This window comes from Choloepus didactylus, chromosome 13 (genome assembly GCF_015220235.1).
Source record: "Choloepus didactylus isolate mChoDid1 chromosome 13, mChoDid1.pri, whole genome shotgun sequence".
In the NCBI taxonomy this organism is placed as follows: Eukaryota; Metazoa; Chordata; class Mammalia; order Pilosa; family Megalonychidae; genus Choloepus; species Choloepus didactylus.
The window spans coordinates 54,505,839-54,522,961 of NC_051319.1; the positions used below are offsets into that span (position 1 = coordinate 54,505,839).

A 17,123-nucleotide genomic window follows, 5' to 3' on the forward strand; every position below is an offset into this window, starting at 1 on the left:
ATTGAATGCTTTCAATTATCTTACCTGCAACTTCTTTGATTCTTCAGCCAGCTCCATTCTGCAGTTGAGCCCCTGTAGGGAATGTTTAATTTGTTATTGAGGTCTTTATCTGTGTTTGATTACTTCTCATAATTTCCATCTTTCTATTGATTTTCTCTTTGTGTTTATCACTTCCTGTTTCTTTGTATGTTTTGTAACAATTTTTAAGACTTTTTTTTTTCTTTTTTTAACAGAGAAATTATAGGCTTACGGAAAAGTCATTCCTAAAATATATGTATAATACAGAGTTCCCATATATTACCCTATGATTAACACCTAACAGTAGTGTGGTGTATTTCTTACAGTACATTAAAGAACATATTTATAATTGTACAATTAACTATTGTCCATCATTTATAATAGGGTTCATTGTGTTGTACAGTCTTATGTTTTTTTAAAAAATTTTATTCTGGTAACATTTATAAAATCTATAATTTCTCCTTTTAACCACATTCATATATATAATTCAATGCTGTTAATTATATTTGCAATGTTCTGCTATGATCACCACCATCTGTTACCAAAACTTTACAATCAATCCAAATAGAAACTCTGTACAACTCAGTAACCTTTGGTTGAAACCTGGAAATTTTGATATTTTAATGTGCTTTTGCTGGAATTTAGTACTCTGAGGCATTTCAGTTTCAGACTCTTTATAGGAGTTTATAGAAATACAATAGATTCTTTTGCATATTGATCTTATATCTGGAAATCTTGCTGAACTTGTTTAGTAGTTCTAATAGTATTTTAGTGGATTCCTTAGGATTTTCTATATGCATAAGATCATATCATCTGTAAATAATGGTAGTTTTACTTCTTCTTCCCACCTGTATACCTTTTTTTCCTTGCCTAATTGCCCTGACTTGAATGCCAAGTAAAATATTGACTAGAAATAGCAAGAGTGGACATTCTTATTTTGTTACTAATCTTGGGGAGAAAGCATGCAGTTTTTCACCATTAACGGTGATTTTGTCTCTAGGTTTTTCATAAATGCCCTATATCAGATTGAAGGCATTCCCTTTTAGTCTAGTTTGATCAGGATTTCTATCATGAAAAAATGTTGGATTTTCTCAGATGTTTTTTCTATACCAATTGATGATCATGTGTTTTTTGTTTTTTATTCTATTGATATGATGCATTACATTGATGTTTTTATGTTAAATCAATCTTGTATCCTTAGAATGAATCCCATTTGGTCATAGTATGCAATTCTTTTTGTATGTTGCTGGATTCAGTTTGCTAGTATTCTGTTGAGGATTTTTGTATCCATACTCACAAAAGATATTGGTCTGTAGTTTTGTTTTCTTGTCTGGTTTTTGCATAAGGGAAATACTGTTCTAATAAAATGAATTAGAAGGTATTTCTTCTTCATCTATGTTTTGGAAGAGTTTATGAAGAATTGCTATAAATTATTCTCTTAATGTACTGGAAAATTCATCAGTGAAGCCATCTTGACCTGGCATTTCTCTGTGGCACATTTTGAAATTTTGAGTTTTGTCTTGGGTCAGTTTCAGTGATTTGTATCTTTCTAGGAATTTTTTCTATTTCACCTAAGTTATCTGATTTTTTGGCATACAGTTGTTCATAAGATTCCTTGATAATCCTTTTTATTTAAGTAAGGACATTAGAGATGTCTCCCAATTCTTTACAAGCATACTATAAGTTTTGGCATGCTGAGGTTTTATTTTCATTCATTTCAAAGTAAGTTCTAATTAATACTAATTCTTATAATCCATTCCTACAATGAACTGACACTTTTCTTCTTTGACTCATTAGTTATTTAGGAGTGTGTTAATTCCCACACATTTGTGAATGACCCAAATATTCTTTTGTTATTAATTTCTAATTTAATTCCATTATGGTTGGTGACTAAATTAATGGTGTATATGATGTATAGATTAATGTTTTTCACCAAATCTGTGAAGTTGTCAGCCATTATTTCTTGGAATAATTTTTCTTCCCTTTCTCATTTTCCCCTCTTTTTAGCACTCTCATTATTTGTATGTTAATGCATTCAAAGGTATCCAACATTTCTCTGAGTCTCTGTTCACTTTTCTTTACTCGTTTTTTCTTACTCTTCTTCAGATTGCGTAATCACTATCAATCTATCTTCAAGTTCATTGATTCTTTCCTCTGCCAGCTTGAAACTATGATTGAGCCTCTCTAGTAACTTTTTCATTTTGGTTACTGTAATTTTCAATGCTGGTATTTCCATTTGGTTATTTTTATAATTTCTCTTTTTTCTATTCTTTATTTGATGAGACATTACCATAATATCTTCCTTTAAAAAATTTTAAAATATGATTCAGGGCTGGGTATATGAATTAAATTGATTCAAATACATCAAGAGAGTTGTTTGAAATATCTGGACAGAGAATGATCTGCTTCCCACTGAATAATGTGGATATGGATATGGGGCCTAGAACTGCTGTAGCTATTTTGAAAGCAGTTAACCTGAGAATTAAGCCAATATATATGAAGGAGGACAAACAAGAGAAAATCTCTGAGGAATATAGGTGGAATCAGATGTCTTAACCTCTGAATCAAAAAGCATTGAGGTCCATCTTAATTCTGATATATTCACTTATATTAACCAGAAATATCCCCTATTAAGAGAATTTGAGTTGTTAAAGGAAATATCCAATAGTGTCAAATAATTAGAACAGTTTTTAGAAGAATTCATCAAATTGTGAGGGCAAAACACTGTGTCAAATAGTGAGTTTTGTCACAATATATATTTATCTAGCAAATTTCTGTTTTTTCCTTACATGTTACATATGTACATTATTTGCATCACAAGGAAAATTACTGCACATTGATAATTAAAAAAAATAGAGGAAAAGTGCTACTAGATTTACAATCATAAGTAAAACAGTAGTAACACTCAATAAAAGTTCTTTGTAAGAAAAATCTGGTTTATTAGAAGAGGATGAATACATAAACTTTGAAGAATATTTATTAGAATTTAAAAGTGTTTTGTAGCTGATGACATTAGTTCTCATTTAACTTAGAAACTCATGGTTCTTTCCCTTTACATGTGATTATACCAACTCTCTTCTTGCATTAAGACTATTCTTTGAGGATGGGGATTTACAAATAGTACCAGGAAGGGAGATGGTAATTTAAGGATAGACCAAGGGTGATGAGGAGATTTCCTGAGCCTGTTTGGCAGGAAGTAGACAAGATAAAGAAAAAAAAAAATAAGAAGAAGAAGGTTAATGAATCACACATGGGAATGAAATTAACAGTGTTGTGATCAGGAAAAGAGAAAAAAAAAGAGATAAAGCATCAAGCATCATGTGCCCTAACACTGCAAGAGAAGAGAAAGTAATGTTGGGAAAAATACATTGGATTTCAGAGGGAAAATAAACCTTGGAGAACTTTTGTAGCCTCCTCCTGTTTTTGTACTGAGCAACCATGGAACTTTTGGGATCATTGAGTGGAAGCTGCTATCTCAATATTTAGGGCAGGTTTTTAATATCTTTGCTCCCACTTTTGTTCAGTCTTTTCCTCAGCTGTGAGACACATTGGCTTCTCTCTTCTGGTGGCACATACCTGGCTTCCTTGCTCTGGTTTCTTTGCCTTTTTGCCTAAAGGGAGAAGAGTGAGAGAACTACTCCACCAGAGCATGGAGTAGCTGGGGAGGCAGGCAGGATCCCTGCAGGGCTGCAGACAAGTTCCTCTAAGCTTCAGGGTGAGCAGCTTGAGCCTGCTCCTTCTCTCTTATATACGAAGACAAAATGTTCATCATTAGTGCCAGTAACGAGTCTTCGTTGACCTTCAGCTTCTAGTATGAATGTTTCAAAAAATAAACAATGCCCAGGCTGGCAGCTAAGTGGGCAGAAGACTGTGTCTGAATATGCCAGGATGTGTATTTTCTTTTGATACTTTTTAATTAGGCACCTTGGACTTGCAGGCACATAGAACTGCAATTTTATTCACCCTTGTAACATATCTTTACAGATTATTCTCTTGATCAAATGATGTCAAAAAGAGGGCAATAGTTAGGGATAATAAAAGCACAAATAAGCCAGTGAAGAAATGTTCATGAGGCCATTCATAAAATGCTGTTTCTGCTAATGATAGGCCACTACTGTCCATTCCTTGACTATTGGTGGAGAACCAGCTGGGAATCATTTATAGGTCAACCGATTATTCGTCTGATGTGGAGGAATGCTGTTAAGTAGACTCACAGGACAGACTTAGAAGACTGAAGTCTGTCTCCTACTTGGTATTCACTAGCTATATGACCTTGGGTCTCCCAGTTATCGCAACTCAGACATTGTCCTTACCTGTAAAATAGAAGTGATAATAAACCCCCCCATAAAGTTTTTTGTGAAATGCAAATAAAATAACACAGGTGAGAGTGCTTTATATACCAGAATATGCTGTCTAATAAGATTTGTTATGACTTTGTAGATTTGGATGTATTTCTGGCTGCCAAAGGATATTATTTTTTCATGAAAACCATAGACTACTTTAAAAATGCATATCATAGTCAAGAGCTTCAACCTTTTCACCCATTTAATTATGTAATACAAGTTCAATCCTGCAAGCAGAATTAGTATGAATTCCACCTCTTTTTGCTAGCACTGCTGAGGTTTTGTAGATATGCTGATTAGCTGAGAAATGGTAGGAGACAAGGATAAGAATAGAAAAAATTTTAAAAGTTAATGAAGTTAAATGGCTAGACCTTAACATGATAATTAGTCTCTGAATAATAGAGGTATTGCTAAAAATTAACAAGACTGTCATCAATAACCTCAATGGGTCTTGATACTTTATAGTCAATACATAAGTGTGAAGATTATATATAATAATTATTCTAATGTTTTCCTCACATGTATATTTCTCATGAAATTAGAACAATATGTGATTTAAGAATAATAATGCTGTTATTATAGTCTTTTAATTGTTTAAAGGAAACATGGAATTGTTTTTGTGCTAGGAAAACAAAATGTGCTCTTATCCTGATTCCTCAATGGCTTTTATAGCTAAGGTAACTAAGTTCATAGAGGCTGTGCCTTATCATAACCTTTGTTTGTTGCACCACCAAATAATTTACTTACCATGGTTAAAAACAAAAATACCAGGAAAAACATTTACATTTACCTACAGGTCAGTCACTGGATCTCAAAGTCTTTTCCCTTCAGACCACTCCATATGGGGAACATGCTGTGGATCCCTACCTCATATATTCTCTCTGCATTTGGAAACAGACCAAAAACACCCAAATGCAAGAAGTCCTACTTTTTAAGGAACAACAAAGAAAGATAATATAGGTAAATAACTCCTTTAAAAAAGAGAATTTTAAGCAATGGAATAAGATAAATCTGAATAAAATAAAGAATCGGAATGCAAACAACCTGAAGCTTTTCCCCAAACCATTTGTTCTGGGAAAATCATTTTTCTATGATCATTATTAAGCCTACATTTTTCTGTAGGAGTGTTATGTGTTTGTGCATGTTCACAACTTGAAATAAAATATGAGGGAGCAAATTTTCTAGGCCATAAGATAAAAACAAGTAATATATGCAAAAAATGATTCAGAAAATAAACATATTAAATTGATTAGATTTGAGATGCATTTTTGTGGATGAGTATGACCTCTGGTGTTAAACTAGGGAAATTCCAGCACTTAGATGCTTTAGTGGAAGAAAAAGAAGCGAATGTAATTTTCCAAAAGCTTATCACTGGAGGTCACTTGGCCTTGTGTGTGTGTGTGTGTGTGTGTGTGTGTGTGTGTGTGTTTGTCTCCTTTTTATTCAACCTTTCTTCATTCTTTCCCCCTCTCCTTCCCTCCTTACTCTCACAAATATAAATGAGTATCTGCTATGTGCAAAGCACTATCCATATGGAAAAATTTTGTCTTTGTTGTTGTAACTGCTTAACCTTACATGTTACATGTATCTCTACAGTCCTATATAGAAGAAAAGCAAAATTATGGCATACTTATTTTAAAAGTGTAAACATAAATTTAAATTTTATTTGTTAATTTGATATTTATAAAGAAAGGAGGAATGATGAAAATAAGAACTTGTTAAATGTGCCCTTGTTACAATCCAATAGTGTCAGATGCCCTGAACAATAAAGTTATGATGATTCAGATTAAAAATGAAACATGAAGTTGTTTGGACAACAGCACATCACACTAATAGAGGATTATCACACTCCCATATTTAGAAATTTAATAACAAGATTTTTTGAATGTGTGTGATCAGTTGATTCCTTTAAAGAAAGATAACAAATGTCTGGTTTTCCTGCTCTCTTTTCTCCCCCCAAACAGTGAGTTTTACATTATTAAATTATTTTATGAGCTTTTTCAAAATATTGGCTAGACTGAATCAGTGTTAATCTGAATTTTGGTATTCTGGAGCTCTGGTATGCTGTGGGGCAAATTTCCATTTCCTTCTTTATGTTGTACATCCACCCTCCCCTGATACCCCCTTTGAGAACAGTTGGAATTCCATACAGCATTGCCATAACTCTCAGAAAATACACTGTTTCCACAGTACTAATAGCACTGTACTTAATCCCATACTAAGACAGAGAGATATAGATAGCAAAATATACAATAATTTTTTCCCTATTATCTTGTTTATGGAACCTCTGTTTGAAGCTCTGAGTTGCTATTTGAGAAACAATTTGACACAAGGGGATATAGCCATTTTTTTCTTATGACATTTTAGAAGGTACAGAATCTTATATGTAATTTAATGCTGGTGGCAACTATTATGATATTTGGGAGGAGTGTTCTATGTAAAATTTCATCTACATTTATTAAAGGCTAATAAACATTAATTTATTGTAACTCTTCTCTGAAATATTTAGATTTGTAAGGATGAATCAAATATTTTTGTTCAATCAGCAACTGGAAAGCTATATAATTTATTGTAAAGGGTGAATAAATGTTTGATGGATTTTGTGCTTGAGTTACATTTTGTTTCAGACTAGACGGTGAATAACTTTTCTTAATTTAGAAACTTTAATTTTAAAATCCAGTTACTCATCAAGATTGTTTTTAATAGCCATGCTCACAACACAGTTCATACACTATCTATTCAGAAACAGCCTTATCATTAATGAGCTTCATGACTCTACTCAAATTTTATTGAATGGCCATTTGGAGATTCAAAAAAAATCATAATAGACCATAAAATTGAAAATGGTGGAGTCATTCATATGGAAGCTGACCTATTGCTAAAATAAATTTGAATTAAAATATTTCATGCGTCTACCATCACTGTCAACAAAAATCTATTTTTAAAAAATATTTTCCTGGTATGTAAGTAATAAAATGTACGATTTCAATACTACAGAAGCAGATGCCTACTAATCGAACATTAGAAAAAAATTATCTCCGATTTTTAGTCACTAAAATTCTATTCTTGACCAAGACCATTTGAAAAACGCAAACTCTGACATGACATTGTCTCAAGTTAAGGACTACTGGGCTAAAAGCAACCCTCTTTTTTCTTCTGGATGTTTACTTGCATGTACAAAAAATTAAAATTGCTTAACACTTGTCCAAAGGATATCTTAAAATGAATTATTCACTCCATGGCATTGAAAACAAATACACACATACTTACAAGCACATACCGGGTAAGCAACTTTAGGGCAGCTGCCGAGTAGAATATCAAGAAATCAGATCCAACCGAGAATTCCAATTACCTAATGAAAGTGATCGGCTTTCATTCTAATTTCTTGGTCTATCTAATCCATTTTAATAGTCTCTATCATAAAAATTATGCTTTAAAATCGCAATTTTAAATGGAAACAAATATTCAACTGGCTAATTTCTTTCATCTTTTTTCTTCGGGGGGGGAGGGGAATTTCCATTCACAAAGAGATACAAAAGATGGAGAAGTAACAAAGAACCCTTGAAAGGCTCCTCTACCGTTTTATGGTGGTATATCGCCTAATAGAAGAACACACCCCTGAAAATTTGTGAGACATGAAATGCGATTTTTATTGGTTTATTAGTGAGTAAATAAATAATTATGTCTAAATCCCGCAGAACTCCAGCCCTGTCCCCGGGCGTAGATTACTCAGTCCGAGCTATCATTAATTTCCCAGCCAGGCTGTGACTACCGATGTGAATCAGCCTGTGCCAGGCCCGTCTCCCACCCGTCGCTGCAGTCAGGTCTTGCTTGGCAGAGAAGATGCCCGGTGTTTGCGCATCATGACCCGCCTTTGCTTTGTGTCTGTGCTGCAGGTGGGGAGGAAGAATAGCAACAGAAGAGGAGCTGGCGGCCGGCGGTCGCTGAGCAGACCCCAGACACGGTAACGCTCCGTCTCTCCGCTGCCGAAGCAGCCGCGGACTACCCACTCGGGCTGCGGGAGAAGCCCGCGAACCTTCTCACTCCCGCTGCGGAAGGCCGGAGCACAAGAGACCGGGACCCGGCGGCCGGGGGCGCCAGCCCCTCATGTTCCGCAGAAAGCGCAAATGTGAGCGGGCGGAAGCTGGGAAAGCCCTCCGCCCCCGCCAGGGGGACCCGGGAAGCCCGCTCGGGCTCCTCCCGCGGACGGCGGGGATCCCCTCCTCCGGCCCCGCCCTCACCCTCCCCTGGCCCGGGTGCCGAGGCGGTTAACCCTCCCCTCGCCGCAGCGAATTTGGGCAAGAGCGCCGCGCAGCCAACCCGGGCTCGGGGGCTCCACAGCCTGACGGCGGGGGAAGATTGGGGTGCTGGGCACGCTCTGATCTCACAGCGGCCAACCCCCGGCTCAGTTCCCGGAGTTCTACCCAGGCCCGGCTGCCCTGGCGTAGCCGTCCGCCAAACTTTTTATCCCCAAAGCGGGTGCCCCCGCAGTTACTGGGCGGGCAGTCTGCAGCCCACTCTCAGCGGGACAACGAAAGAAAGGTGGGCGTAGGGCGAGGGTGCTGCTGTTCCGCAGCCCCGCAAGACGCGGGCGCGGGCAGAGGGGTGGCCCAGGTTCCGCACTGCTCGCGTGCCTGAAGGACGGCCGGGGTGGCCCGAAGTGCTGCAGTGGTCCGCGCAGGTGATCCGGGCTGCGCGTCCGGCACTAGTCAGGAGGGCGGCGGAACGGAAAGGAGGGGCGCCCCTCTCCTTTCTCCGTACCGCAGCTCGGCTGCACTGCCTGGGGGCTCCCCATCCCGGGTAGTGCTCAGGGGTGCTCTTAGTCAGCAGGTGGATGCCTGGGTCTTGCGCGCCCGCGTCCTGTCCTAGTCCGCACCCATCGGGCTTTCTGTCCTGCAGATTCCCCACCCCCCCACCCCCCATCTCTCTTTCTCTCTCTCTCTCTCTCTCTCTCCCTCACTCTCACACATGCTCCCCTAAGCCGCGCGCGCCGCAAACTCAGTCTTGGTCCCTGCAGGTGATGTCATGCCCATTGTTTTGGTGCGCCCGACCAATCGGACTCGCCGCCTGGATTCTACCGGAGCCGGCATGGGCCCTTCCTCGCACCAGCAGCAGGAGTCCCCGCTCCCGACCATAACGCATTGCGCAGGGTGCACCACCGCCTGGTCTCCCTGCAGCTTTAACAGCCCTGACATGGAAACCCCATTGCAGTTCCAGCGCGGTTTCTTCTCAGAGCAGCCGCCGCCGCCGCCGCGCTCCTCACACCTGCATTACCAGCAGCAGCAACAGAGCCAGGACAAGCCGTGCTCGCCCTTCGCGCCCCTCCCGCAACAGCACCACCACCCGCACCTGGCGCACCAGCAGCCCGGCAGTGGCAGCAGCAGCCCATGCCTCCGGTGCAACAGCTGCGCCTCCTCCGGTGCCCCGGCGGCGGGGGCGGGGGATAACCTGTCCCTGCTGCTCCGCACCTCCTCGCCCGGCGGCGCCTTCCGGACTCGCACGTCCTCGCCGCTGTCGGGCTCATCGTGTTGCTGCTGCTGCTCGTCGCGCCGGGGCAGTCAGCTCAATGTGAGCGAGCTGACGCCGTCCAGCCATGCCAGTGCGCTCCGGCAGCAGTACGCGCAGCAGCCCGCGTCCGCCTCCCAGTACCACCAGTGCCACAGCCTGCAGCCCGCCGCCAGCCCCACGGGCAGCCTCGGCAGCCTGGGCTCCGGGCCCCCGCTCTCTCACCACCACCACCACGCGCACCCGACGCCCCACCAGCACCACCAGTCCCAGGCGCGCCGCGAAAGCAACCCCTTCACCGAAATAGCCATGAGCAGCTGCAGGTACAACGGCGGCGTCATGCGGCCGCTCAGCAACTTGAGCGCGTCCCGCCGGAACCTGCACGAGATGGACTCGGAGGCGCAACCCCTGCAGCCCCCCGCGTCCGTCGGGGGAGGTTGCGGCGTGTCCTCCCCGTCTGCTGCTGTAGCTGCCTCGTCCTCAGCTCCCGAGATCGTGGTCTCTAAGCCGGAGCACAACAACTCCAACAACCTGGCGCTGTACGGAGCCGCCGGCGGCGGCAGTAGTGGAGGCGGCGTCGGCGGAGGTAGCGGGCACGGCAGCAGCAGTGGCACCAAGTCCAGCAAAAAGAAGAACCAGAACATCGGCTACAAGCTGGGCCACCGGCGCGCCCTTTTCGAGAAGCGCAAGCGGCTCAGTGACTACGCGCTCATCTTCGGCATGTTCGGCATCGTGGTCATGGTCATCGAGACCGAGCTGTCGTGGGGCGCCTACGACAAGGTACACAAGCGTGAATCCCTGTCAGTTCTGCCGGAGCCGGGGAGTCGAGCGCTGGGTGGTGGGGGTGGGCATTGGCGGGAACCCCCTGCCTGCCCGCCTGGGATCTTCCCAGGGTGATCGGGAATGTCCGCCGGGACATACCGCGCGGCTTAGACGCGCAGCCGTAGTCCTCGAGGCAACTTCGGAGAGGACCAGTTTACGAGCGGCAGGCAAAGTTCTCAAGGCAGTAAGAGTGCCCAGCGCGTTCGGGCACATTAAATAAGTGGTTACAGGGGCCGGTGGGGAGAGCATGTCCCATTTCCTCACTGTTGCCTAGGGTTTGTGAGACCTGTCAACCAACAGCGCTTAAACTCAGGAGTAACTTTCCTTTCGGGTTTCGTGAGCCAGAAGCCGCATGTCCATTCGCGGTGGCTTGGACCCGGCCGCGTGGCCGGAAGCCTTCCTGGCTCTTCCCTCCTCTACCTTGCCTTTGAAGCCGAGTGATCTGGCGTATCCCAGAGACAAGTCAGGAAGCCCCCGATTCCCCCGCCCTCTCGGAGCTCCGGTCCACTGACCGTAGTACTGGCTGACCCCCCCCCCCCCCCGGGGCCCAGAATGTGGTTGAGACACTTGGTGTCTTTCTTAAAAGTGCTTCTGTCTGACTGTGTTGCAGGCGTCGCTGTATTCCTTAGCTCTGAAATGCCTTATCAGTCTCTCCACGATCATCCTGCTTGGCCTGATCATCGTGTACCACGCCAGGGAAATACAGGTAACTTAGATTCTGCTATTTATGAATGACCCAAAGCGGTGCAGCAAACCTGGAGAAACGCAAGGCAGGAGATGCTTTTTTCCAAGCCCTCACGTCCTTGGTTGAGGTTACTGAAAGCACATGCTATATTCTTACGTTAGTAAACTGATGTGTTCTTTTTCAAGAAGTTGAGAACAAACAGAACAAAGCAGTGCAGCATGTAGTTTTGGGGATGTTTTTGTTAAATCCTTGAGGTATTCCTCTCTTTTCTTTGCATAGTTTCATATTACTATTACAAATGCATTGGACCCCTGCAGTCCGTTTCTCCAAACCATTTCAGTATTTGCTTTCCTTAAAGCCAGCTATGCACTATCCTTAATTTGCAGGATAAATGTGTATTCTTGTTTGAGTCACCTCTTACAGTGGGTACATCATTATGGGAGATTGTGTCTGTCCATAACATCTTCTATAATGTAGCATACAGAAGGTAATAGGTTCATAGTATTGTTAGATAATATAAATAAATAAGTCATGAAACAATCTCTGACCCTTCCTTATACCCCACGTTTTAAAAAGTCGGGTTGTTTAAGTTTTGAGTACATATTCTGTACTTACGATAGTTTAATAAGCATTGTATAGACTTGTAAGACATTGTATAGACTTGCCATTTAAATAATTTAATACTAATTCTAAGTTAATTTAATTTTAAATTAAATTAGTAATGAGCAAACACATACTAAATATGGAAAAATACAATTTTAATTATTTCCCAAGCAAAATAAAGATACACGTGAAGAGGGAGAAATTACTCCATTTTGCTTTTAGATTTGCAAAAACTTTGAAAAGTGTGTTTTGAAGGGATAGGGGTGGAAGTGGGGAATTAGAAAGAGTGGGAGTACTGAGAGACAGGTAATACAATACACTGGCAAAACAAGGCAAATGCACTTTTGAATTTTTTTCAGTAATTTGCTTAGGTTTGTCTTTAATTCAGTACTAGTGATTGTGGATTTGTGAAAATTTTTTCATTACTTTTAAAGTGATACTAGAATGTAACAAATATTATGAGTATATCTTCTCATTTAAACATGAAGTGTAGACAGAGTTAGAAGAAACGAAATAGGTCTTCTGGTCTCTTGACCTGACTCAGTTTACAGATAAGGAAACTAAAGTCAGGAGAGGTGAGTAGCTTTCCAAGATCACACAGCTAGACAGTGGGTAGAGGAGAGGGGACCAGACCCTGATCTTCTAGCTGCCACTGCTGCATTTTGCTGCCGCTTGGCACAAAGCCCTGAAAACATGGATATTTCTTAATCTGCAGTTTCTCTCTAAATCCAAAAGTTTGGAATATTATCAGGGTAAACTTAAAAAAATTTTTTTTTAATTTTCTTATATTTTTTAAACATTGAGTAACTTAAAAAAAAAAATGTTTTGCTTAGAGACCAGAATGTTTTCACTCACTCCGTCCTGGAATGAGAGAACTTGCTGATTTTTTATTAATCAGCTTTCTTATCAGACTGTTCCTTCTGAAAAGCACACAGCTAAGCAAGCATTCGTGAGGAGAGACATTTGCTGACATTAACATCAAGAATGAAAGTGTCATCCTGAAAATGCTGTTGTTTTAAAGAATTATTGAGAGATTTTCAGAAATGACACATAGAAGTCTTAAGAGGAGCTGCCAAATATTAATAATGTGTTGTAAAAATTTTGTTATTAGAACTCTTTAAACTTACAGAAACTAATACAAATTCAAGAAATAATTTTGTATAAATAATTTCACACTTGAAAGAATTTCACTGACTGATTAATTCTGGTGACTGGTCCTGTTATACAAATGCACAGATACGTTGATTAGGTTTTGTATAGTGTGGGTGAAAAAATTGAGGACATGGATTGATTCTCTAAGGTGGATAAGAACAGTGAATTTTACTGTTGGCTTCAATATAATATCACAGAATGTTAGCTTTTTAAAATTTGTTTACTTAATATGATGCAAGGTTTCTGTTAAACCCACCATACTTAAGAAAATTTCCAAAGGGCTGCTTGGGTAATATCATTTAGTTATTTTGGATGCAAGTTTTACATTTGGTGTTTTAACTAGAGGGATTTATCTCTCAAGCTGAAGCTCTAATTTCTCATCTGAGATGCTTTTGTTAAATAAAATGGAAAAGGACCAAATAAATTTGGAGACTCTGAGATAGAAGTTAAAGACCAGAAAAAAGTAGAAATGTTCTAATTTATCCTGAGATTAGAATCAGTTGTGCTGCCAAAATACTTCACTGTGAAACTGAGTGACACAGGCAAATGATGAATTGTCTCCCCCTCCCCCCACTTTTAACTTATTGATGTCACTGCTATAGGTGTATTTCTTTTATAAGTTTTAAGCTAATAGGCACTTCTTAGTTTACTTTAAAGAATTCCAAATATATTGATAAGCTTTGAGTAAGGAATTGAGTGCAGGGGATGTGCTGCCATTCATACATGCCCTTAGATATAGCACATTTTCTAAAATGACAGTTTTTCTCTTTATTTTTAGCATGTTGGTATTCTCATTGGATAGAGAGCATTCTCTAGTCTGGGTATCCAGTACATGGTTACAATTTCTCATTCATTCCGGAAAAGTAAGTGTTACAGCCAATGTTCTGCCTCTCCTTCCACCTGAATTACTTACTGAAGTTTGGGGAGGCCCTGACATTTCCATGGACAACCTTGGAAAACAAGTCAGTGTGACCTTTTATAAAATGTTTATACATACTCTGGCAAAATAAGATGGCTCAGGTGAGTCATGGACGGAAGTGCTTGAATTAAAATAGTGTGATGGGAGGTGACATAAGAATACAGCTTGGTAAATTTCAGCTTTGGTGTCATTTTTCAGTACCACAGACAGCTCAATGATCCAGGCTGTGGTGTGTTTCATTGTACTATTTACTTTTGCACCCCCAACCAAAATTGAAATCACTTTTTTTTTATCAAAGGCTTATTTAAAATCAGTTTTAGTAGGAGAACTTTTTCAACTAAGTAGATATTAGACTTTTTTTCAAATAGTCATTTGGCCTTGCTTTCTCTATCCATTAGTAAAGCCAAAAAAAAAAAACAAAAAAATCAACCCATGAATGAATGGATAAACAAAAATCAAAACTTTAGTAAATGCCCATGGATCATGACCTTCTGACGGAGGAAGAATACTGTAGGGGTTATTTTTATACAAGTTGAAAAACTCACTTGATACTAAATAAGTAGCCTATGCTCACGTTTCAGCGTCAAATTATAGGAAAAATAGAGAAGCGTAATTTCCTTTTTGTACCCTGACCCATGGGTTTGGAGGTATTTCTCTGATGGAATAAATACAAAACCAAGTTCAAATACTTTTTAAAATCAATATTAGAAAATTCAAATGTAGATTTCACTTCATCTTTTCAACTTTCTTGTACTATTATTTTTCTTTTAGAAGAGTTTTAGTTGAAATAGTTGTCTACTATTTTGAAATAGGCAAAACACAAGATTCTAAGTTGGGAAAGAATGTCCTTTGGACTAGTTACTGATCTTTCTGGTTCTCATGTGACTTGGAAGAAAGGCAGATACCATCCTTTGAATTTGAAAACCTTTCTTGCTTGTCTGTTTTTATTTTGGTAATAGTATAATTTTGTAATAAACAGCATTAGGAACGACACTGATGTTTGTTTGGTATTCTTTGTATTGAAATAATGCTACTCATCCTCTTTCATGTTAGCTTTTCAGAGGTAGACTAAATAGATCTAAAACAAGAACAGAAATTAATTTTTTTTCACTTGTGCATCAAGGCCATACAGAGGAGATGGGAGTGAGTGAGAGTAAGGGCCTTAGTGACGTATGAAGGCTCTTGTAGTGGTTGGGGAGGACTGGCTCTGGGCCTCCATAGTTTGGCTTGTGAGGACTGAAAAAGGATAGTCACTTTTGCCATCCAGTGGAGAGCAAGTGACTGCTTCCCAGACTATGCAGGACATACTGCATGTAATTATTGTTCTTATTAGTAAAATAATAATATGCATAGTAAAATAACTCAAACAATGTATTAGTTAGGGTTCTCTAGGGAAACAGAATCAACAGGAGACATCTGTAAATATGAGATTTTATAAAAATGTCTCACGCAACTGTGGGGATGTACAAGTCCAAATTCTGTAGGACAGGCAGCGAACTGGCAATTCCAGTGAACATCTTCAATGAACTCACCAGGAGAGGCTGGCTGGCTGAAGAAGAAGTGAAGGTTCTCTCTCTTCTCCCTTAAAAGTCTTCGACTGATTGGATTAAATCCAACTGATTGAATTCTGTCATTGCGGGAGGCACACCCTTCATTGATGTAATCAGCCACAGATGCAATCAATTGACTGATGATTTAATAAACCAGCCTTCTGGTTTATTAACCAATCACAAATATCTTTGCAGTAACAGGCCAATGCTTGCTTGACCATCACCTGGCCAAGTTGACACATGGACCTAACCATCACAAATAGTAAAGAAGAATTTAAAATAAAAAGCAATAGATGCATGTACTCTCAGTTTCATTTCCCAGACATAACCACTTTTAGGTTTCTCTATATCCTTCCATAATTTCAAATATGAATATTTAGAGAATATTGTGTTTATATATATATACATACCTTGTTTTTATTCCTTGGTTTATCTTGGAGTGTTTTCCTCATCAGCATGCAGAGACCTATCTTATTCTTTAACAGCTGCATATATTCCATTTTATGGATATACTGCAGTTTATTTTACCAGCCCTGTGCTGACAGCTGATGGGCAATTTGGAGTTTTCTAGGTTGTTGTTTTTTTTTTTGTTTGTTTTGTTTTTGCCATTACAAGCAATATTAAAATGAACATCTTTGTATATTTATTTTAATCTGCTAATTAGAGTGTATACATATGGCATGTTTCCAGCAGTCCAATTATTGAATCAAAGGGAGTTAGCATTTTAAATTGAAAGGTATTTCCCTTCAGAAAGGTTGTCAGGGTTTACAACCCCTGATTCTCCACACATCATTCCTCCACAGCACTGTCAACTAGATAGTATACAAAGGAATTTAATTATCTTTGTTTAAAGGCAAAAATGTTTATTATCTTCCAGAAATTTGTTTTTGGAGGAAAATTATATAAAGACAAAGCTCATAGCCTTACAGGCTTATTTGCATCCATTTTGTAATACCTCTTGGTGCTTTATCAAATACACTGACAAATCAATTGTCATTGTAACGATGGGATCGGAAGTAAATATTTGCCATATTTTAACTTTTTTTCTTAGTTTAAAAATTGGTGACATGTTGAAGATGGGGAAGGCTAAAAGAATAGAAGAAATTGTCTTATTGTCTTAGATTGGTCTTTAGGTCTGTGCTCTTTCCACAAGGTAGATGAGAGTTATAGGTGGACCATAAGAGTCCAAAAGATATGAGGTGGGAAAATTGCCTGAATTCTTTTGTTGTGTGGTGTTGAGCTCATGACTGATGTCTATATTACCAGCAACTTCTACATTAGTTGTAATGGAACTCTCAGTCCCTTTGACTTTGTGCATACACTATAGTAACAAAATCACTCAGGACTGATTTTCTCCGTCTGCCTGTGTAAAGATCCCTGCATTATTAATGGGTGTGACACTAAATAAAGTGATCCTGGTGTGTTTACAGAGCAGCATCACGAATGAAGAGTGGAACTTTAGGTTTACCACAAGTGGGTTTGCTTCAACTTTCAACCTGTTTTTGGACCACATTTTGTACATCTTA

General features: G+C 39.8%; 1 protein-coding gene across 1 annotated transcript in view; it reads left to right on the forward strand.

Moving 5' to 3' along the window:
• The first annotated feature begins 9,366 nt into the window (after positions 1-9,366).
• The window catches only part of KCNN2 (potassium calcium-activated channel subfamily N member 2), a 152,649-nt gene continuing 144,892 nt past the window's right edge, over positions 9,367-17,123 (forward strand). Inside the window, 2 exon segments of the mRNA XM_037801647.1 lie at positions 9,367-10,646; positions 11,299-11,394. Of these exon segments, the coding sequence (XP_037657575.1) occupies positions 9,387-10,646; positions 11,299-11,394 (1,356 nt within the window). The 5' untranslated portion in view covers positions 9,367-9,386.